At 38.1% G+C, this 25,553-nt stretch overlaps 1 protein-coding gene across 1 annotated transcript in view; it reads right to left on the bottom strand.

Moving 5' to 3' along the window:
- large2 (LARGE xylosyl- and glucuronyltransferase 2) overlaps positions 1-25,553 on the bottom strand; it is a 110,480-nt gene that overhangs the window by 38,358 nt on the left and 46,569 nt on the right. Inside the window, 2 exon segments of the mRNA XM_056479049.1 lie at positions 5,452-5,500; positions 5,503-5,642. Coding sequence (XP_056335024.1) covers positions 5,452-5,500; positions 5,503-5,553 — 100 coding nt within the window. The 5' untranslated portion in view covers positions 5,554-5,642.

The raw sequence follows: 25,553 nt of genomic DNA, 5'->3' as shown, positions 1-25,553 counted from the left end.
TATGTTTTTTCCACTGTCAAAAGGTACCAAAAAGTGAACTGTACCGTACCATTTTGGGGATCTTTTCCAAAGGACACAACAAAGGGGTACCAAAAGGTGGCGCGAAACACGCAGCAGAACACTATTGGTTTACAGACAAACGCCACTATTTATTTTTAAATATACTCAGCTGAGATTATTATATATACTGTACACATAATGATGAGCCATGGTCGACCCGAGCACAAACAAACCTTGTCATCATCTTAATGAAATGCCACAAAGCCAGCAAGAACAAAATCTGCCATGTCCTGTTGTTGTTTACGAGGCTGTCTAAGCGTGAGTGGTTTCACTTTCTTTCACGGTCGCTGCCGGGTCTATATTTGAAATAACGAACTTCGTGAGCTCATGATAATAACGTGCGCATGAATATTGAAGTGCAGCTTCTCACATTCTTTCAGAAATGGACAAACATGAGAGTGAAGCGCGAAAAAACAGAAGAAGCCAGAAAAAACAAAGGAGCAAATGATTCTTTCAGCAACCTAAAACATGAACAAACTGCTATGTTTATCTTCGCCTTTTGGACTGTTATGAACTCGGAATGATGGAATTATTTTCTAACAGAGGCTACATGTGCTGCTGAAGATTAAAGATATACATGAGAGGTTTGCACTGACTGGGCTATATGTTTCATGTTGTTTTTGATCCCAAATAAGGACTAAATGTATGCCGTGTGTAGTTTTTCCTGTAATTGGTATCATATCGAAGGCTGTAAGGGGCTGTATGTGTTCATATATGTTGCATTTATTTATTTATTTATTTTGAAAAGCTGTTATATTATAGGCTGATAATGATAGGAACTAAATGATCAAGGATTGATAATAATCAAAGACTTTTGCTGCTGAACCATTGCTGTAGCAGGTGCAATGACATTATCAGCACCTGAAAATAGCTTCCATTGTGACCACATGTGCCAGACGCGCTTCCTAATATCATTGAGCCTGCTGGAATAAGACTGAAAATTCTTTGTTATTCGTTGATTATGAGAATATAGTTCCTAGTCATATCAGCCTAGAAAATAGCAACTTTTTTTAAGATTTATTTTTGGCCTTTTTGCCTTTATTAAGTGAATAGGACAGTATTTCAGACAGGAAGTGAAGTGGGAGAGAGAGAGGGGGTAGGGACAGGAAATGTCCTCGAGCTGGGATTCGAACTGGGGAAGCCCTGAAGTGCTATTGCACCATGTGTCAGTGCACTAACCATTAGGCTATTGCACAGACAAATAGTAACAATTAATTTTCTGTCGGTATTAGTACACGATGTAATTACAGAAGGCTCAAGCTTTAAATAGGAAAATTCTGGTCATTTGAGATGCTAATGGTCTAATCTGATTCAATGAATTAAGCTAAGCTAAGCTAAAAGTGCTCCCGCCAGATTCAGAGATTGCCTGAATGGATTCAAAAATGGTAAAACTCAACTGGGGAAGTTCTAAAATTAGCTTTTTTTATTTTTAAAAAGTGGAGTGTTCCTTTAAGACAGACAACAAGAGCGTCTCAATCTACACGGCGGAATGATTAAAGTAGCAGAAAAGTGGCTGCGATCGGGGGGAACAAAGTAACAGGCTTTGAATTTATCAGAAGCATTTGATGGATTTTCTTGCATTGTGTGCATGTATAGGCGAGCGCAGATCACTCTTCCCTGTTAACCAGAGGTGGGAACAATCCGGATAATTCCTCATCCATCATCCAATAGCATTCACATTCATCTCAGGCAGTTGAGCACAGGAAATATGTGATATGAAATCTGTATTTATGCTTATGGGTCCAAGCTGGTTTTAGCCAATCGTCTGTAAAAGCCATGTGATTAATGACTGACAGTCACCCCACATGAAAAAATTATGTAGTAATTTATATAAAATTCTACAGTGTTATATATAACTCTAATGTGTATATATTCTAGTGTAACAAATAATTCTAGTGTAACAAATAATACCTTTTAGTATTTGGAAAAGTGGCAGAAGGTAGATTTTTCTGATGAATCATCTGTTAAACTGCATCCCAATCATCACAAATACTGCAGAAGACCTACTGGAACCCGCATGGACTAAAGATTCTCACAGAAATCAGTCAAGTTTGGTGAAAGATGGTTTGGGGTTACATTCAGTATGGGGCGAGAGATCTGCAGAGTGGTTGGCAACATCAAGCAAAGAAGGTCAAGGTGCTCCAGGATTGGCCAGCCCAGTCACCAGATATAAACATTATTGAGCATGTCTGGGCTAGGTGAAGCAGGAGGCATTGAATATGAATCCAAAGAATCTTGATGAACTCTGGGAGTCCTGCATTTACGCTTTCTTTGCCATTCCAGATGACTATTATTAAGTGATTTGAGTCATTGCAGAGATGTATAGATGCAGTCCTCCAAGCTCATGGGAGTCATACACAATATTCATTCTTTTTCCACTGCTCCATGACTTTATATTCTATACTGTACTTTATTTCTGTTAAGTGACAAGACTTTTGTGTAAGCAAAGTCAGACCTTACTGTCTTAATTAAAGAATTCAAAATCAAGGCATGATCATATTTATATCATATAATCTAGAGGCCTTTGCCTTTCATATAAGCCACTTCTGATACCAAATGATCAACTAGAAGTCAAGTTATTAATTGTAATAACCAAGACTTTTGTCAGGTAGTATATATGCTATTGTATACTTAGGGAAACTTTGCATTGGCTAGAAAAAGTACAGAAACACACCTCATTATTTCCCCCACAAAACTTTTGCAAGTTAATGTAAAGTTTCTTGAAGTAAAAAGTTTTTGACACAACACAAAAGTATAGAAATATAATTGCATTTCATCATGTGCTTTAGGTGTTTATTACAATTGACCAACATCAGAGAATGCTAAATTGTTTTGTAAAATTACTGAAAGATAACTTAAAGTATAGGCGGACCTTAAGGTAAGTTTTTTAGGTTAAATGTACATATTTCAGAAGGATGCTTGTCATTCACATACATTTATAAATAAATCTTTCTTTCCTAAAAGCATCCACCTTCATTCAGGCCATGTATTGTGAATACAGTCACAGCCGAAGGGGTTTCAGGCTCTCATAGCTCACTGCTTAAATATTAATTGAACTCGACATTGCACAATTCAGTGCAATTTATTAACACTTCAAGGCATTCTTCGAAAGAATGTTTAAAATCTTGCTTCATAACCACCTTTCTAATGCAGCTGTTTTCAAAGAATAGCCTATAAAGTGCTTTGAAGTGCAGGGGTACAGTTCTTGGCATTTCCCCTTAAGAAAATGACAAGTCTTCTCTCAAGCTCTTATAGTTTTATGAATACTGATGATCATGCTCTGATAATCTCCCTTTCTGGGGGCAAAGGGACATTTCTCGTGATTAATGATTGTAGAGCTGCATGATAATAGATGAGTGATTTTTCGGAGAGAAGAAATGTGATCACATCTAAAAATTTTATTTAGGGTGTAAGATTGTTTGAAAGGGCTGTACTAAGTCATTAAAAATAAAAATGTAAGTATTATTAATAATAAGAAATATATAATAGATAATATAATAATAATAATAAGAATATATAATAAGAAGAAGAAGAAGAAGAAGAAGAAAATAATAAAAACATAATAATAGAAAAAAAAGAAAAAACAACAACAATATAATAATAATAATAATAATTAATAATAATAATAATATTATTATTATTATTATTATTATTATCAGTCTAAAAAAGATTGTTTAAAAGGCTGTGCTTTTAAGCCAACAATAGTAGTATAATAATAGTAATAATAATATAATAAGAGAAGAAGAAGAAGAAAAGAAGAAGAAGAAGAAGAAGAAGAAGAAGAAGAAGAAGAAGAAGAATGGTGATCACAGCCTAAAATTCCATTTAAGTTTCAAGATGTTTGAAAGACTGTACGTTTAGGCCAACAATAGTAATATTAATAAAAAGAACAACAACAACAAAATGATAATAATAATGATAATATTAAGAAGAAGAAAAACAACAAAATATAATAATTAGAAGAAGAAAATAATAATAATAATAATAATAATAATAAGAAGAAGAAGAAGAAGAAGAAAGGAAATAATAATAATAATAATAATAATAATAAGAAAATAATAATATTAATAACAATATTAATAACAATAAGAAAAAGAAAATATTAATAATAATAATAATAATAATAATAATAATAAGAAGAAGAAGAAAACGAAAGAAGAAAGAAGAAGAAGAAATAATAATAATAATAATAATAATAATAATAATAATTATTATTATTATTATTATTATTATTATTATTATTATTATTATTATTATTATTATTATAGCAACAACAATAATAATAGTTCTGGGAGAGTTATGGTGTGGAGAAGCCCCAAAGAAGTGTATGTAAATACACATCACATGTAAATTCATTTGTAAATTGTGTTGTCTTTATTTGCTAAAATGCTATAATAGATTTATTCTACATTACAGTTGCACAATTACGATGATATTTTTCATGATTTATGTTTACACACACATTTAACATTCACATTTAACATATTACATTTTCAAACATTAAAACGTCAAACATGGCGCAGTGGGTAGCACAATCGCCTTACAGCAAGAAGGTCACTGGTTCGAGCCCCGGCTAAATCCAGTTGGCATTTATGTGTGTAGTTTGCATTGTTCTCCCTGTGTTTGCGTGGGTTTCCTCTGGGTGCTCCGGTTTCCCCCACAAGTCCAAAGACATGTGGTATAGGTGAACTGGGTAAGCTAAATTGTCTGTAGTGTATTTGGGGGTGAATGAGTGTGTATGGATGTTTCCGAGTGATGGGTTGCAGCTGGAAAGCATCCGTTGCGTAATATGTATGCTGGATTAAGTTGGCGGTTCATTCCGCTGTGGTGAACTCAGATTAATAAAGGGACTAAGCTGAAGGAAAATGAATGAATGAATGAATAAAACGTAAAACATATAATCAGACAGAAATCCAATGGGAATCCAGTGCTGCATTCACTCTTAAACACACAGTCCAACAGTGATTTAATTAAACAGCAGCCTCTGCATGAAGCCATATCGCAATTTCCTTTTATTTGGATGAATCGTGCAGCTCTACCTGACATATATATCTATAGAGAGAGATCTGTTTCCAATTCCAGATAGAGAGTGAGCTTTTATAATGATTAGCTTTCTGAGATCTGACTGCAGATCAGCTCTGTTATCAGCACTCGGACAGCGTTATTGTGCGCGTCTGGAGGATGACAGACCCATCAGATGAGGATTTAGCACACGGACTGAGATAAGACCGGGACTGACAGTCTCAACACTCAAGTCAAACCCAGCTTAAGAAGGAAACCTCTTTGTCCGTCCAGCCTTGACATCAGAGAACAGACAAAAAAATGGTCCGGCGCGAGATCATTTCTTTTCTGAAATCTAAAGATCTGATGATAAAAAGCTTTAATACTCACTTTCCGAGTTCCCCACGAGCAGGTAAAGCCAGGTGAAACAGGATGACGAAAACTCAGAGACACCACCAGCAACTTCAGCTTCCCTCGACAGGGGCAGAGCATCCTGGGATTGTGGAGGAGCGGCGGGGGGAGGGGATGGAGCGATCAGGTCGGACTTACTCGAACACTGGTCTCCTGCAGCATCCTCTCCTCTGGAGAGAGAAAGACAAAGGTGATTGGTTAATAATGTGCTGCCTTTTTTCCCTCATCTAAGATGCTTTGTGTAAATTATGGGAGTAACTTACTATATTTGTTTATATGGTAACACTTTACTTGAACGGGTGTCATGACACTTTTATAATCATGACATAAAAAATTATTTATTCTTATGACAACCAGTCATTAAGTGTCATAAGCTCAGTTATTCATTTAAATGCAATGGTGACATTGTGTTGTCTTTCTTTTGACAACTTAGATATTATATAGACATCATAACTTGTCAGAAATCTGTAATAAACACGATTGAAGTCATGGATTTTATAACAGCATCATTCATATTCTTATGCCAACTGTTATAAAGTGTCATTAGCTGTTATGACATAAACAAATACATCATAACCTGTCTTTGTCATGACAACTTGATATTATAATGACATCATAACTTGTCATAAATTCGTTATAAACATGACTGAAGTCATGCATTTAATAACAGTGTCATTAATTTTCTTATGACACCAGTCATTAGCTCAGTTATGTCATTTTTAAATGCAAAGGTGACATTGTTTGAGATATCTTTCTTATGGCAACTTGACATAAACAAATACATCATAACCCGGCTTTTTGTTTGTCATGACAACTTGGTATTATAAAGTCACCATAACCTGTCATGAACCTGTCATAAACATAATTGAGGTCATGAATTTTATAACAGTGTCATTCATATTCTTATGACAACTGTCATTAAGTGTCATTAGCTGTTATGTCATTTTTTTAATGCAAAGGTGACGTTGTTTGAGATGTCTTTCTTATCACAACTTGACATAAATGCATCATAACCTGTCTTTATGTTTGTCATGACAACTTGGTATTATAAAGTCATCATAACTTGTCATAAACCTGTCATAAACATGACTGAAGTCATGGATTTTATAACAAAGTCATTCATATTCTTATGACGACTGTCATTAAATGTCGTTAGCTTAGTTATGTCATTTTTAAATGCAAATGTGATGTTGTTTGAGATGTCTTTCTTATGTCAACTTGACATAAACAAACACACCATAACCTGCCTTTATGTTTGTTATGACAACTTGGTATTATGGCAGATTTATGACAAGTTTTGTTGTCTTGCAAATGTCAAGTTGCCATGACAAAGGCATCTCAGTTAATGTAATCTTTGCATTTTAAAATGAAATAACTGAGGGAATGCATTAAATCATAACAATGAAAAGCAATACCACAGCCATATGAAAATGAATTTACATTAAACCATAACAATAGAGACTGATACAATAAAACAAATAACATGAAATTCATTTAAAAATTCATCAAGAGAATTAATTTACTGAATACTGTGGCATTAAATATTTCTTGAACAATTTTTAAAACCTTATTTTACCCTGTAACAGGCAAAGAACATTTGTGGCAACTTCATTAACATTGATTAAGAAAATTATAATTATATATATATATATATATATATATATATATATATATATATATTATATATAGTATATATATATATATATATACATATATATATATACATATATATATATACATATATATATATATATATATATATATATATATATATATATATATATATATATATATATACATATATATACATATATATACATATATACATACATATATATATATATTATATATATATATATATATATAATATATATATATATATATATATATATATATATATATATATATATATATATATATATACATATATATACATAGATACATATATATATATATATACATACATCTATATATCTATATATACATTATTTCAATTTCTTAATCAATGTTAATGAAGTTACCACAAATGTTCTTGCCTGATACAGGGTAAAATAAGGTTTTAAAAATTGTTCAAGAAATATTTAATGCCACAGTATTCAGTAAATTAATTCTCTTGATGTTTAAATGAATATCATGTTATTTGTTTTATTGTATAATACATAGTATAGTTCAAACATATATATATATATATATATATATATATATATATATATATATATATATATATTTTTTTTTTTTTTTTTTATTTATTTATTTATTTATACACAGACTCACACACACACACACACGCACACACACACACACACGCACACACGCACACACACACACACACACACACACACACACACACACACACATACACACAATCTAAACACACAAGGAACACCTAGTGCATGTTTGTGTGTTAATTTTTGGTGAAATATCATGCACACAATGTTCCCACGATCTGACAGATATCACATAAGTGCAATGCGAATGTGACAGCCCCAGTCTTGTAAATAGCATGAAGGAGTCACGGGGGCGATCAGAAAAGCAGGAACCACTCTCTGTCTGTCAGTCATTCGGTGATTGATATTAAGGAACTGGAAAGGGTTGCAGCAGCTGTTCACAAGCTCTTATTTAGGCCCAATCCCAATTCTATTTTCGTACCCTTACCCCTTGGCCCTTGAAACAGAGTGTGAAGGGGAAGGGCTTCAAAATTTACTCCTATAAGAAATGGAACACCACCACAACACCTGCACACGTCATCATATGTCATTGCGATCTCTTGCTTCATTTGAGATAAGACGATCGCAACTGCTGTAGTTATACTAGTTCAAAATCACTGAAGGCATATATCATGTTATCATAACGATATAATGTGGCAATAAGATCACAACTGTAATGTGCATTTACACAGTGCCCATATTCATCTATGTAATCACACACACAAAAAAAAACACATTAACATTATAGCAGACACTGTAAAAAGCCCATTCCCAGCCACTAGACTTTTCTAACAGGGGATTCCAGTGTCATCAAGTGATAGAATGTTGTGGGACTGCTATACAGGAGTAATGATTATGGATTATAGATAGCGAAATTATCGGCTTTTATTTTAGCATTTTTTTTTAAACACAAACGAGGTTATGACTGTATTAAAACATGTGCTTGTTTGTTGTAAAAATTCGTAATATGACAAAAATACTAATTTGTGGATCTCCTTACTTCCTTACTCTCCTTACTGCCGTTGTGGCTGGTGTATTCTGGGAAATTTTGTAACCCCTTTGTTACACTCAAGTGTGGTCCCAAAAAAAAAAAATCGCAGTTCGAAGGGGTATCTATCCCTTCATCTTAGCCTTACGCCTTCAAGCTAAAGAAAATTGGGACATCCCTACCCCTTCATGTGAATGCGCAAAACAGGGGGGTAGGGGTAAGGGGAAGGGCTAAGTGGTTGAATTGGGATTGGGCCTTAATTGAAAGTTCCACACTCGAGACTGAACTATTAGCAGGTTATAAAGGGATAGCTCACTCAAAAAATGAAAATTCTGTCATCATTTACTCACTCTTTATTTGTTTTTACAAAGTTTCCAGAGTTTCTTTCTTCTGTTGAACACAAATGAAGATATTTTGAAGAAAGCCGAAAGCCTGTAACCACTGACTTCCAAGTCTAAATTAGACTATTAGACGATAAATTCAACCCAGGCTCATTCCGTGGACATTTCTGGAGACTGCGAAATACGTAGCCGGGGGTACGTACGGCTGCATTTAATTTTTTTAAGTGAACGCTGCGGGGCAGTGTGACGCCGTTCCTTTCGACGCTTGCCGGCCGGCCGCTTGCCTCCGTGTGGAGGGCTTTCCCGCTGCAACCAGTTTGTCCGGTTAGCTCTTTGTGTACTTTGGCAGACTCGAGGCACAGAGATGGGCTGACCATGATGACGACGACCGGGTTCGAGTCCGGGGAAGAGCGGTTCCAGAAATCAGGTAAGAAAACAAAAACAAAATCCAAAAAATAAAGAGAACAAGTTCATCACAGGGTGAGAATGTGGTCAAAATCCGAAAACGTGGTAAAAATCAGACGAGGGCTTTTCTTTTTCTGGACGGCTTTTGTGAATCGTCGTTGGTTGGGTTTAGGGACAGAGGAGGGTGGGTCAGCCGATTGGCTGGTCGCACGGTCAATCATTCTGTCATCCAGGCAGACAGGCGGAAGGTCGTTCAACAGCGGCCTCCAGCGGGTTTCAAGCGAGAATGGCGCGAGGAAAAAGCGCACACAGCGGCCTCTCGCGGATTCGCGAAAACAAAAACTGCAAAAATACGTACCTCCCGGGACGTATTTCGCAGTCTCCAGAAACGTGCCCGGGACTACGTTCTCAGAATGAGCCTGGGTTGTTGATAGCTCACCAAAACTTGATAAATGTAGAGAGTTAGGATCGTCAAAATGTAACAAATCCAATTCATCATTTATTTCAGTGTACATCCCTTTTCTTCAAAACACACAATGATTTTTAAACTCCCTATAAAAGCGTCAGCGCCGCACAGCAAATACTGCAGATATTGGTTTAATAATAATAATAAATATTGATCCAGTGTTGTTTCCCCTCATTGTGCAGCTTTGTGTCGGCATTAAAAGCATTAGAGGTCTCGGGTCTAACTAAACTCTTGGCTTCTGGCTGATCAGAGTAACTCTGTGTAAGCCTCTCTGCATGTCACTTTACGGCACGCATCCATGTCTGTGTTCATGCCACGTGGGCAACACGACAGCCATTGTTGTTTACAGCACTCTTAATTAAAGAGCGAGCCGTGGGAGGCTTTCCATCAACCCAGCAGACGCAGATTAACCATGGGAAGAAAAAAAAACAGAAGGAGTGAGAGAAAGGAGACGGTAGAAGATACAAAATTGTCTTTGCTTAATTATGAGCTTAATTAATCATGCGTCTGAATAATTAGACATACGATTGCGGGAAACAAGTATGCATGCTGACAATAAATATATACATATTTTGATATTTTATTTTGTATAATTTTTCTCTAATTTCTGTTTACAGAGAGATTATTTTTTTCAACACATTTCTAAACATAATAGAGTCAATAAATAATTTCTAATAACTGATTTATTTAATCTTTGCCATGATGACAGTACATCATATTTGACTAGATATTTTTCAGGATACTTGTTATGAAGCGGACAGGAGACAGAGGTAAGGAAACGTTAGGGTGTTTATTAAATGACAACAAGGAGCACATGAAGGATAGCCAGGAGGATCAGGAATGATGTTGGGGTCTTTTCCTCCGTGGCTGGGTAACAGGAATACACGAGGATGGACAGCACACACCAGATACAGCTGACAGAGGATGACACAGACTTGGAAGGACTGGAAGACAGGACGATTCGGGAGGACCAGGAAGACTAGGAGGAATACAAAGAGAACAGGTAAGTAAATCGTTTGTTTTAGCTGAGGATGACTACGCTGAGTGGTCGCTCAGTTGTCCGCTTTCGTCGAGACGAGCCCGGACAATGAGCGACTGGAGTGCTGTGCTTTTATCTGGTGCTCGTGAATGTGATGCAGCTGTGTGCTCATTAGAAGTCAGGTGATGGTGATCTTCGTGAGTGGGGGTCGTGAGAGCCTGACCAATCCATGACAGTACCCCCCTCCCCAGGGCCCGCTCCTGAGGGCCGACACCTCCGACGCCGTGGTGGTCTCCCTCTGCCTCTAGGCGCTGGGAACTCAGGGTGGCTCTCATGAAACTCCACCATGAGACTAGGATCGAGAATATCAGCTCTGGGAACCCATGTCCTTTCTTCGGGGCCGTACCCTTCCCAGTCCACCAGGTACTCCAACTGGCCACCACGACGTCGGGAACGCAAGATCTCCTTCACTGCGTATGTCCCGGGTGGATAGCCACACCTTTTGTCCGGGGTGTGTATCTGGGTTCTTCAGACCTTCTCCTATCGGCGGTTACCTTGCTTCGGCGGACTGCCCTCTGCAGATGTTGATGAGCCTCGTCCCAGACTCTCTCGCTCTCCCGGAACCAGTGATCCACTGCGGGGACATCAGATGGTTCGCCATCCCAGGGAAAGAGCGGTGGTTGGAAGCCCAGGACGCACTGGAATGGCGTGAGTCCGGTGGAGGGTTGCCGCAGTGAATTTTGGGCATATTCTGCCCAGCCCAAATACTGGCTCCAGGAGTTCTGGTGACCACTGCAGAAGGTCCTCAGGAACCGTCCCACCTCCTGAATCTTCCTCTCTGTCTGCCCGTTGGTTTGGGGATGATATCCAGAAGAGAGGCTGACGGCCACACCTAGGAGCTTGAAGAAGGCTTTCCATAGACGTGAGATGAACTGTGGACCTCTGTCCGACACAATATCTTCTGGAATACCAAATGACCTGAAGACTTGATTAAAGATATTGTCGGCAGTTTCAAAGGCTGTGGGAAGACCTTTCAGAGGGATTAGTTTGACAAACTTTGAGAATCTATCTACTATGACTAGAATACAGGTATTACCTTCTGACGAAGGGAGGTCAGTGATAAAGTCCACTCCTAGGTGTGACCAGGGACGGTTCGGAATCGGCAAGGGATGGAGCTTTCCAGCGGGTAGATGACGTGGGCTCTTGGATTGGGCACAGTCCTTACAGCCCTGAACATATTGCCTCACATCCCTTGCCATGTTTGGCCACCAGAATCGTTGGGATACTAGCGAGAGAGTATTGTTGATCCCTGGATGTCCAGTGCCTAGCGAGGTATGTAGGGAGTGGATCAGATCTACCCGGTGTTCAGGTGGTATGAACTGCCGATGAGGAGGGCATCCCGGCGGAGCAGGGGCTTCCGGAGTGGCAACGACTGGAGGAGCGTTCCAGGTGATCGGACAAATGGAGATGTGTTCGGGAAGAATCTTCGTTGGGAGTTCTTCATGATCGTGATGCTCGTGTAAACGAGAGAGAGCGTCTGCTCTTAGATTCTTGGGTCCTGGACGATAGGAAATGGAGAAATCAAAACGTGAGAAGAAAAGTGACCATCTGGCTTGACGTGGACATAGTCTCTTGGCCTCTTTGATGTATTGGAGGTTTTTGTGATCTGTGATCACCTGGAACGGATGTTTGGCTCCCTCCAACCAGTGACGCCACTCCTCCAAGGCTAGCTTGATTGCTAGAAGCTCCCTGTCTCCTATGCTGTAATTCTGCTCCGCCGGGCTCAACTTCCGAGAGAAATAGGCACAGGGATGCAGTCGGGGCGGTGTATCATGATGTTGAGATAATACTGCCCCGACGCCGGTGGTGGATGCGTCCACTTCCACCACGAAAGGAAGATTTGGGTCAGGATGAGTCAGGAGTGGGGCCCTTGTGAACTCCTTCTTAAGAAGGCGGAAGGCTGCGGCTGCTTCTTTGGTCCACTCCAGTCCTTTGGGTTTACCCTTGAGGAGATTAGTGAGAGGTGATGTAATCCTGCTGTAGTCCTTGATAAACCGTCTATAAAAGTTAGCAAACCCAAGAAACCTCTGGAGCTCCTTAATGGAAGTGGGTTCTGACCAGGATAGAACAGCCTCAATTTTCTTCCCATCCATACGTATACCGGTTTGGTCAATGATGTATCCCAAGAAATGAATCGACTTCTGGTGGAATGAGCATTTCTCCGCTTTGAGGTAGAGGTGATGTTCTCTCAATGTGTGTAGGACCTCCGCAACGTGTTGGCGATGTTCGGCCTCACTCCGGGAGTAAATGAGGATGTCATCTATGTACACTATTACACAGTGGTGAAGAAACTCCCGGAGGACTTCATGAATGAAGTTTTGGAATACGGAGGGGGCGTTGACCAGACCGTAAGGCATGACCTCATATTCATAGTGGCCAGTAGGGGTCACGAATGCTGTCTTCCATTGGTCCCCCTCACGTATTCTTATCAGATTATACGCGCTGCGGAGGTCCAATTTCGTGAAGACTTTAGCTTCTCGGAGCTGTTCCAAAGCGGCTGGTACCAGAGGAAGGGGATATCGGTATTTTACTGTACCGTTATTTAGGACCCTGTAGTCGATGCATGGACGCAGCCCTCCGTCCTTCTTGGCCACAAAGAAGAAGCTTGAGGCGGCTGGTGATTTTGAGTGACGTATGTACCCCTGACTCAGAGCTTCCCTTATGTAATCTTCCATTGCCTGATTCTCTGGAAGCGAGAGCGGGTAGATCCTACCTCTTGGCAACTGGGCATCTGGAACTAGGTCGATCGCGCAGTCCCATGGCCGATGCGGCGGTAGCTGGGAAGCTCTCTTGGGGCAGAAGACATCATGAAAGGAGCTGTACTCCTTAGGAATGTGGATAGACTGCTTCTCAGGAGGGGCTCTCGACCGATGTTGCAAACAAAGAAATGGGGTTCCGACCTTGAAGAGGGAGATTTGGAAAACAGGCAGGTGTACATCCAGATCCCCATTTCTTTATCTCTCCTGTGCCCCAAGAGATGATGGGATCGTGCTTCACCAGCCACGGGCGCCCTAGAATGATGTCCATATTTGCACCCTCCAGAACCAGAAATTGAATCCTCTCTTGATGTAACAACCCCACTTGAAGAAGGATGTCTTCGCATTGTCGATGGATACGGGTCGAAGATCGAGTGCACTGGGTTATCGGTTGTATCTGGTATATATGCGAGGACGCCTCAGTACGGAGGTGGAGTTGACGACAGAGGGATTGGGAGATGAAGTTCCCTGCTGACCCGGAGTCGATGAGGGCTGTGACAAGGAGAGAAATAGAGGCAGTAGTTATTTGTACGGTGGTAGTAAGTGGTTTACATTGTTCAATATTCGTACTGAATACACTCACTGAAGTCCGAATGGGACGAAGGGGACACTCCATACGGGTGTGTCCACTGACACCGCAGTATAGACACAGACCCCGGGTCAGCCTCCTCTGTCGTTCCGCTGATGTCAGTCTTCCAGACTCTATTATCATGGGTTCTGGTTCTGGAGAGGCTGTTGACTCAGGCGATTGGAGGAGTGCAGACGAGGGGGTGATGGTGTCCTGTTGATAGGAACGGAGACGATCGGAACATCGGAGAGAATGTTGGATGAATCTCTCCAGACCCATTGTATCATCTAATGTGGCCAGTTGGATTCGGAGAGTGGGTTCCAAGCCGAGCCGGTACGTGGTCAACAACGATCTCTCATTCCATCCACTTGCAGCTGCTAGAGTGCGAAACCGGAGAGCATATTCCTGTGTAGATAGAGTACCTTGCTTTAGATGATACAGCTGCTCTCCAGCGGCTACTTCCCCATCAGAACGTCCAAACACCTCTTTGAAATACTCCGTGAAGGTAGTGATGGAATTCATGACCGGCCCGGCTTGGTTCCAGATCGTCTCAGCCCATTTAAGTGCAGGTCCAGAGAGTAGAGATACGATGTAGGCGATCTTCGACTTATCTGTGGGATATAGAGAAGGTTGCATTTCGAATATGAGGGAACATTGTAACAGAAAACCATTGCACTCCCCCGCTCCGCCTGAGTAGGGCGCTGGTCGGGCCATGGGACTGGAAGGAAGGGCCGAAGAAGAAACTGTGGAGGCGGAAGTGCTCGGTGCTGGTGGTGCGTTGGAAAGTGGAGCTGGTGGCTGTAGAATCCGCTTCAACTGGTCCACCAGCTCTTGAAGGTGATCGGGGGTGCTCATGTTGTCGTCGTTATGGGTCCGGGCTTCTGTTATGAAGCGGACAGGAGACAGAGGTAAGGAAACGTTAGGGTGTTTATTAAATGACAACAAGGAGCACATGAAGGATAGCCAGGAGGATCAGGAATGATGTTGGGGTCTTTTCCTCCGTGGCTGGGTAACAGGAATACACGAGGATGGACAGCACACACCAGATACAGCTGACAGAGGATGACACAGACTTGGAAGGACTGGAAGACAGGACGATTCGGGAGGACCAGGAAGACTAGGAGGAATACAAAGAGAACAGGTAAGTAAATCGTTTGTTTTAGCTGAGGATGACTACGCTGAGTGGTCGCTCAGTTGTCCGCTTTCGTCGAGACGAGCCCGGACAATGAGCGACTGGAGTGCTGTGCTTTTATCTGGTGCTCGTGAATGTGATGCAGCTGTGTGCTCATTAGAAGTCAGGTGATGGTGATCTTCGTGAGTGGGGGTCGTGAGAGCCTGACCAATCCATGACAATACTAGTATTCAGCTTAAAGCCCCATTTAAAGGCTTAACTAGGTTAATTAGGTTAATGTTAGGGTAATTAGGCAAGTCATTCTGTAACAGTGACTTGACTGTAGACAATAGAAAAAAATGTTGCCTAAGGGGGCTAATAATATTGACCTTAAAATGTTTTTTAAAAGTTAAAAACTGCTTTTATTCTAACCGAAATAAAACTATTAAGACTTTCTCCAGAAGAAAAAAATTATCAGACATACTGTGAAAAATTCCTTGCTTGGTTAAACATCATTTGGGAAATATTTGAAAAAGAAAATAAATTCAGGGCGAATAAACTTTACTTCAAATGTATATACTGTACATATGGTAATGTATACAGCTTAGGTAGAAGGTGTGCCAATTCTTAGATAATGTAAACATTACAGTGAAAAAATGTCAGCTGTTTTTGCCGGAATTTAACCGGTAAAAATGTGGTACATGAATGTAAAATAAATTTCCAAATTTTACAGTACATTTTACAGTAACATTTATTTTCATTTATTTACTTTTTTAAATAAATTTCAAAATATTAAAATAAATTTAATAATTTAAAATAAATTTCCAAATTTTACAGTTACATTTATTTTAATTTATTTTCTTTTTTAAATTTATTTTCTTTTTAGATAATGTAAACATTACGGTGAAAAAATGTCAGCTGTTTTTGCAGGAATTTAACCGGTAAAAATGTGGTACATGAATGTAAAATAAATTTCCAAATTTTACAGTACATTTTACAGTAACATTTATTTTCATTTATTTACTTTTTTAAATAAATTTCAAAATATTAAAATAAATGTAATAATTTAAAATAAATTTCCAAATTTTACAGTTACATTTGTTTTAATTTATTTTCTTTTTTACATTTATTTTCTTTTTAGATAATGTAAACATTACAGAGAAAAAATGTCAGCTGGTTTTGCAGGAATTTAACCGGTAAAAATGTGGTACATGAATGTAAAATAAATTTCCAAATTTTACAGTATACTGTCATATATTTGTACCATATTAACTCTAATGTGCATAACTCAAGAGTATAAAAACTAAAAAGAACTATAGTAATCTCAACAAAAAGCAATATAAAAATTATTATATTGCAAAAAGTGCAATATAAGGGTGCTTTCGCCTCGTTTCCCAAGTTAGCGCGGTTCGTTTGGCATATGTGAATCCAGCAATCGCTCTCGGATCCGCACTAAATCAATTGGTCTGAGATCGCCTGAATGAGGTGGTCTCGGCTCAATTGAAACAGACTCTGGAGTGGATCGATTGTAGTGAGAAAGCAAAACAATCCAATGAACTAACTAACCAGGCACAGTGTATTATGAATATGTAATAGGCATATATATGCCTATATGAAGAGAGAATTATGAGTAGGATGGGATGTCATTATTACCGGTAAATGTGCATTTCATGGCGAATACGAAAGTGAAAGCATGCTGAACTATTACTGAGAGCTATTAATATTTCTATTAGGAAAATGGTTTATCTGTTTTTTCACTCTATTATGTAAAGCCTATAATGCAATAATGCACAGTTCTAGCCAATGGCTATGTATGAGAAAGTCTTACCTCTGATTTATACTTGGTGATGTCTGTGGATGTCACCATTCAAAATGAAAGCGCAGCTTTTCGCTTATAATGTCTTATAATGCTCACCGTCATTAATTAAAATAAGGATGCATGAGAGCTGAGCGGGACTCTGACAAGTATGTGACAAGAGTTTACTTGCACATGACTTGTTTTAGCTATTTTGGTCTGTTTAGAAACTTTACCGTGTGAAAGTGAACCACCCCAAGAAAAAAATGCAACATTGTAACAATTTAATCCCTGTTTCGGAACAAAATAATCAATCCACAGGTGTGAAAGCAGCCTAAGACTGGTTTTGTGGTCCAAGGTCATACTCTATTTAGCCTAGTCTGCTGTGATTGGTCCAGTGTTGGAGAAAATTACTATTAAAAGTAATGCATTACAATACTGAGTTACTCCCTAAAATAGTAACTAGTTACGTTACTCAGTTTTTTTATGGCAAGCAATGCGTTACGTTACTTTTCTGTTACTTTTTTATACCTGCCTGAGGATTGATATCTTCCAGAACTTGGGTAGGTAGGGTATCTTTCTTTTTTAAAATAGAGGAGCTCTGCATTTAACGACACAATGTATAACCTACACCTTCATTTATATCAACTCAGTGCACCCCATTTTAAAAATTTATATTTCTATTCATTTCTCAGTGAATACAGGCAATGTATTTTGGTGCATTTAAACAAAACAGATTATATTTATTATTATTAAACAGATATATTTATTAAAATAATATTTTAGTCAACAAACATATTTAGAAATTGTAAGATAATACAATTAAATTCAAACAAAATATTGCAAAAAAAATAGATATAATAATTACAACCTACAAAATATCAACAACATTTTTTTTTTTGCTTCTCCTGATTTTTCCTCTTTTTTAAAATTTGTATTTCATATTTTCTGTAACATATATATCTGGGTGTACTAGTTTTTGGACCGTTATCGTAAAATATTATCGTAAAATATCATTATCGTACGTTATTTTGTTAGATAAGCTCCAGATTTGGCTTCAGTACTGACTAATAGCTTCCTATTAAAATATGAATTTAGAAGATAGATTTGTGAGGGGTTTACTTATATATGCTGAGCACTGTACCTTTAAAGAACTCATTAAGAAAAAAAACAGTAGAGTAATGTTGTCTTCTGTTATCTCCACTTATGAGCGGGCGCAGCCATTTGAATCTTTTTGGCTCGAAACTTCCAGTCTCATTCACTTCCATTCATTTTTAGAGGTTAAAAACAGCTCGTTCTGCTGCTTGATGTTGCAAACTGATCTTTTCATATTATATTATTCTACTTTTTATGTATAGTCATGCAAACACTTGTTTGTAGAGCGAGTAGTTTGATCGTTTTCTGCCATTTATTATTTCTAGTCATTTCTCCCATAACTGAATCGGAAGTTCTAAAACAATCGCAAAAACAAGCGTACTTCCGCATCGAAGAACAAGGTCAATACATGCCTTATATACAGATTAATGAAAGTTAAAACGCAATGTGTTAGCTACTTTTGTATTTTTGTGTTATTAGTTCCGTAAACTCACTGTCCATTGAGGCTATAATTCCCTTTTCTTCCATGCGTTCAAAATACTGAGGAAACTTCCATCACAGAAATGTAAGGCTCTGCCATCTTGGTTTCTGCCTGCTCCTCATTACCAAACTAGATTTTTATCAACCATTAACATCAACAGCACTATATGGATGTAGTTTTCCTATACTGTGTAAAAGTCTTTTACTGATAGTGGACAGTTTATTTGTGTGTGTGTGTGTGTGTGTGTGTGTGTGTGTGTTGTTTGTCTCTGAGCTTCTGTTGATCTGTCGTGTGCGGCGGCCACTGTAACTGTCTGATAAATGATGTCCTTCATCGCCTGACTCTGCTGACACCGGCCTTTGTTTGTTTGTTCGTCGTCTTCAATGCACAGCTCTCTTCAACACTCAAGGCCACCCTGAGCTCTCCAGCGCTCGTTACCAGATTACATCCACCCACACACATACACCGCGTCTGCAAAGCACTCTCTAACTTTAGGAATGGATACCAACTGTGTATGGACAAAGAGAAGATATGATGTATTTTTTTTAAGTCAAGCTGTCATAAGAAAGATATCTCAATCAATCATTGCCTTTAAAATGACATAACTGAGCTAATGACACCCAGTTGTCATAAGCTTGCTCAAAATCTCATTCACATCATGTTCATAAAGGCGTCATGACAGTCAAATGAACACCCCCTTCAAGTAAAGTGATACCGCATGATCTCAGAAGCATCTAGAAAGATTGTAAGTCTACTAATCTCGAGTCAGAGCAACGGGAGTTCGAATAAAGCGTAAATGAACTTGGTGTGAGTCTCCATAAAGCGAGCGCAGTCCTGCGGACACGTAGTCGACCTTCATTAACAGGCCTTGCGAAACGAAACCTCAAGCAATTAACCCACAGAACAGCCTTTTTAAAACCAGCAACACGGCTGAAAACTCCTCTTCATTACACAGACAAAATTCACACTGACAGGGATACAAAGAGGTTAACTGGAGAAAAAATATTCAGCGACTGTCTCCTTCAGGCATTTATAAAGTATAACTCAGTCACCCGTGATCCACCGATGACGCAGTGAAGCAATTTAGCTCTTTTAAAAAATCCCTCGTTCATCCATCAATATTTCTACATGGGTCAATGATGATTTTTCGGTATCCGGATATACTTAATAATGCTGCAGATACTCCCAGCAAATGGCACAGTGAGCATAATCCTTATTAGTTTCTAAATAAAATGTTTACTTTATTTAACTGTCCTTTTTATCGTGCTCCTTTGTGTCATGAGTCGGTGTTTCCATTGCAATAAAACACACATTTAGTCATAAACCGTGAAATTACATTTTATTTTTAGGTTACGGCGTTATGTTAAAAGTGTGTAAATGACACAAAATTTGTTTTCCTGCTAACATTTGAGTGCTGTCGAGAACATTCACACTAGAGTTCGTTCTCCTCCTTGCTGCGGTTCGTTTGGGCCGGTGTAAATGTAGCAATCACACTCAAGTGCGCACCTGAAGCGGACCAAAAAACCTTGAAGAGGTGGTCTCGGTACACTTTCAAACAAACCCTGAAGCGGTTCGTTTGTGGTGAGATTGCGATCCGAACTAGAACAGTGACCTGCGATATGCCTTCGCTGTTTGCAATGCATTAAAACTTTGTTTTCCAGCCGCCGCAGCGCTTCGTTCTCAAAATGTATAGTTTGTTTAAAGTGATGTATACAAACTATATAGTATACTATAACCAGGGATAATAACCAGCGCAGTCATCCCCCCATAGTAAAAAGGGACATTTTATGTCTGCCAGTTTGTTTACTTGCGGGAGTTCCATTTGCATTTCCCGCACCCTAATTCTGACCAATAGAAAAGCAGTTTAGGAAATACGTATAATAACATCTGGCCAATGAGTGATGTGGATTTTGTCACATGACTGACTGCATTTTGGTTGTTTTCACCTGGTTCGAACCAAAGCATTCAGTGTGATGTGAAAAGAACCCCAAAATGGCAGAAAAATGCTACAACTTATCATTTGTTGCTCTTGGTCCGGACCAAATGAACAGAATGTGAAAGCACTCTTAAATACCGCTGATTTGCTGTCCTTTTTATCGTGCTCCTTTGTGTTGCGAGTCGGCGTTTTCATTGCCATAAAACACACATTTAGTCATAAACCGTGAAATTACATTTTATTTTTAGGTTACGGCGTTATGTTAAAAGTGTGTAAATGACACAAAATTTGTTTTCCTGCTAACATTTGAGTGCTGTCGAGAACATTCACACTAGAGTTCGTTATCCTCCTTGCTGCGGTTCGTTTGGGCCGGTGTAAATGTAGCAATCACACTCAAGTGCGCACCTGAAGCGGACCAAAAAACCTTGAAGAGGTGGTCTCGGTACACTTTCAAACGAACCCTGGAGCGGTTCGTTTGTGGTGAGATTGTGATCCGAACTAGAACAGTGACCTGCGATCCGCCTTCGCTGTTTGCAATGCATTAAAACTTTGTTTTCCAGCCGTCGCAGCGCTTCGTTCCCAAAATGTATAGTTTGTTTAAAGTGATGTAAACAACCTATATAGTATACTATAACCAGGGATAATAACCAGTGCAGTCATCCCCCCATAGTAAAAAGGGACATTTTGTGTCTGCCGGTTTGTTTACTTGCGGGAGTTCCATTTGCATTTCCCGCACCTTAATTCTGACCAATAGAAAAGCAGTTTAGCAAATACGTATAATAACATCTGGCCAATGAGTGATGTGGATTTTGTCACATGACTGACTGCATTTTGGTTGTTTTCACCTGGTTCGAACCAAAGCATTCAGTGTGATGTGAAAAGAACCCCAAAATGGCAGAAAAATACTACAACTTATCATTTGTTGCTCTTGGTCCGGACCAAATGAACAGAATGTGAAAGCACTCTTAAATACCGCTGATTTGCTGTCCTTTTTATCGTGCTCCTTTGTGTTGCGAGTCGGCGTTTCCATTGCAATTAAACACACATTTAGTCATAAACCGTGAAATTACATTTTATTTTTAGGTTACAGCTTGTTGATAACTTATGTTAAAAGTGTGTAAATGACACAAAATTGCTAACTATGATGGCTTATTACTGCAATTTAATGACAGGAAAAATGGATTAAAATGCTTAATATAAGACAAATATTAGGGAATTTAAACAGCAAACCAATAATTCACTGGAATGTGTGTGTGTGTGTGTGTGTGTGTGTCCACTTGCCTACATATATATAAGAGGCGATATTGATGTTGTTTCACACCCACTAACAGGCGACCTAAACCCAAGAGAGGACATTTTCCTCAACAAAGTGACCTATTAAAAACAGAAGCCATGCTTTTGGGGGAAAGCAATGAATTGGAGGAGAAAATAAACAGGGGGACTAATAATTCAGGTATATATACAGTTCAAATCAGAATTATTAGCCCCCTGAATTATTAGCCCCCCTGTATTTTGAGATGAAAAAGCTATTAACAAAAATATATTTAATTAGAAGCATTACAGATCATGTCAGCATATATCTTGTATATTCTTTTAGATGTTTTGTAAAACCATGCACTTTAAAAAAATAAAATTAAATAAATAATAATAATAATAATAAAAACACATGTAACAACATCAAAACCAAGATTATCTTGAAGTTGGAACATGCACACAGCCTCAAGCAGCAACAATCATATAACAAACCATACCAGTGTACAATAAATCAACATGTGGTGAAGATAATAATCGGCAGAATCGCTGTGTATAGTTAATTAGTATGACTGTAGGCTGTTCATAGTCTTGGCACATTATTACAGCTTGTGACCTCAAATAAATCTGCCATTTCACTGTTGTTGTTGTTTATCCTGCTCACAAAATCAAAAAGACAAGATTGTTTTTTTACTTTATTGTATTAGATCATATATGCGTATCTGTAATTGACTCCCCATCTAGCACAAGGCTAATGCAATGTGATTCTGGTCCTACAATAACCTGACAAAAAAGGGAAACTAAAATAAATAAAAAACATTAATAATAATAATAATAATAATAATAATAATAATAATAATAATAATAATAATAATAATAATAATAATAATAATTAAATAAATAAATAAAATTATAAAAATATATTTTAATAAAAAATTTAAATAAATAAAATAAAATAAATTATTAATTAATTAAAAAATCTAAATAAATAATTAAATTAAATAAAATAATGAATTAAAAAATCTTAATAAATAAAAAATAAGATTTAAACATCTAAATAAATCTAATAAAATAAATAATAAAATTAAAATCTTAATAAATAAATAAACAAAAAAATAAAAAAAACAAAAGAAATAAAATAAAAAGAAATAAAATAAATAATTACACAACATCTTAATGATAAAAATAAATAAATAAAATAAAACAATAAAATAAATAAATTTAATTCTTAATAATAACTAAATTTAAAATCTAAATTAATAAATTTTAAAAATTTTAAAATAATTTAAAAGTGTGATAGATAAAAATTAATAATTAAAAAAAATCCTAATAAATAAAACAAAATAAAAATAAACTTTAAACTTTATTAAATAAAAAAATAAATAAATAAATAAATAATTACTCTGACTCAAAGTTAGCCCAACGTTCTGCTTCATCTGCATGTAGATCATTAAGTTGTGACTGGTCATGTCTACCTGACTGCACCCCTTATTTCTCTCACTGGTGCTTTCAGACTTCACACAGGCCTCCTGGTGGTGGACGTTCAGCACTAAAGGTCAGCTGCTAGTAAATCCAAAGCCAGGTTCCCACTATGAGCTCTCGCAGTCTGAAAATGTCTTTCAAACACTGCCAGCAGCCCGAGGCCTCAGAGCAACCCTCCAGTTAATTACCCTCCACTGCTTCTACACTCAAATCAATACAGACACTGGATAATTCACACACATACAGTTTCAAATGTGCAAAACATTTCCAAATTTAGCAAGTGAGTAGTTTACATGAGTGAACAGCCAGCTAATTAGCACTTCCAGAGTTCATTCGCATTCATTTGTCTCATTGTGTCTCAAATCCAGTTTGAAGCATAAATTTTGATTATGTTTCCGGACGTTCTTGATTGATAAATTAAGGTTCTGTTTGTTAATGCTTTAACTAACACATTTATAGGTTTTATCACAAGGTGTATGAACAGGAAAGTACAATTTTAAATGGTTTAATTTAAAAGTTGCAACTTACAAAGATATAAAACTGAGTGCATTTACATGGACACCAATAGTCCGATTTTAATACGATTAAGACAATACTCTAATTAAGAGTCTACATGTAAACAGCGATTTTTGATTAATTTAATTCCATTAAGGTCATAATCGATCTAAAGAGAACTAAGACATGGGGAGTATTTAATATAAGACAGGGGGCGGTATGATGCCGCTCCTTTTTGCGCTACCAGCTGATCGCTTACCGTTTGTCAATAGGCTTGCTGCGTACGTTGGCGGACTTGTGACATGGAGCGGAGTGAACCGCACTGACGGGGTTTAAGTCTGGCAAAGAACGGTTCTAGAAAGCAGGTAGACAAAAACTAAATCCAAAAAATAACAAGTAAATAACAAGGATAGAATGGGGTAAAATCTAAAAATCAAGCTGCCTAGAGGGCTTTTCTTTTTCTGGATTGCTTTTGAAAACACTTGTCAGTTGGGTTTAGGAAAGGCGGAGGGTGGGTCAGTTGATCGGTCAGTCAGTCAGTCGACAGCGGCCTCTTGTGGATTTATGCGAGAACACCAGGTGCGAATGGCACTCGCAGGTAAAATTTAAGATCTAAAAAGTGTTCACAGCGGCCTCTGAAGGATTTACACAAAAACAGCAGCCGTAAACGGCGCTCGCAAGAGAACTTTAAGATCTCAAAGGCTTACACAGCAGCCTCAGGTGGATTCACGAAAACAAGAACTGCAAAAACTTACCTCCTGGGACGTATTTGGCACTAGGGCTACGTATTTAAAATAAACCTGAGTTGAAATAAACACTAGTGAACGACAAAATTTGTCATTTGTTAATTAACCAATATTTTTTAAAAGTGTATAGTAGGTGTGGAACTGATTTTGAAGCCCCAGCGGGGGGAAAAGTACTCTGTTTGCTTGGGCACAGGTAAGCTGAAACCTGCCTTCTTCATGGCTGGCGGTCTGATCAGCAGCACATGAATCTCTCATCTGCTGCTTATTAATATTCTCTAAACAGAGACAGAGACCAAGGAGAAAACCACAGATGACACAACATCACCTCAGGGCTCTTCTCCGTTTCTTGTGAGAGTAAAAAAAAAGGCACAAATTCTTCAACGTTGAGGTCACATTGAGTTTTAACTTTCACTTTTGGGTCTTATATTACAAAACCTGCCTCCAACCCACAAAAAAGAGCGCTAAAAAAACGCCACTTCAGCTAAATCTCCACATCTTTCTGAACAGCAAAGCATGGCTTCTGTTTTAATAGGTCACTTTGTTGAGGATCTTTATGACACAGGGCTTTTAAGAGGTGAAAGGCCTCCACCCGAATCCATTAAAAGAGAATGAGAGAGTAATAGCGCGAGTTAAAATAGGAAACAAAGTAGCGAGAGAGAAAGAGAGAGAGAGAGAGAGAGAGCTGGGTCAATGTAGGATAGCTGGACGGCTTTCATAACTGAACAGGCGAAGCTTCTCTATAGGGACAGGTGCCCTAGTAAAACGGGAATTACTGTACTGAGCTGAAATACTATACATAACACTCAGCCCCCGCTGGCTTTATAGCCTACATACTCAGCTCATCGGTACACGTTAAACCCGTGAGCCCCCTTTTAATGCACTCGGCTATTGATCGGGGTGAACAAACTGTCTATATGGA

Source organism: Danio aesculapii, chromosome 18 (genome assembly GCF_903798145.1).
Source record: "Danio aesculapii chromosome 18, fDanAes4.1, whole genome shotgun sequence".
NCBI classification, from domain to species: domain Eukaryota; kingdom Metazoa; phylum Chordata; class Actinopteri; order Cypriniformes; family Danionidae; genus Danio; species Danio aesculapii.
This window is presented reverse-complemented; position numbering and strand designations above follow the sequence as displayed.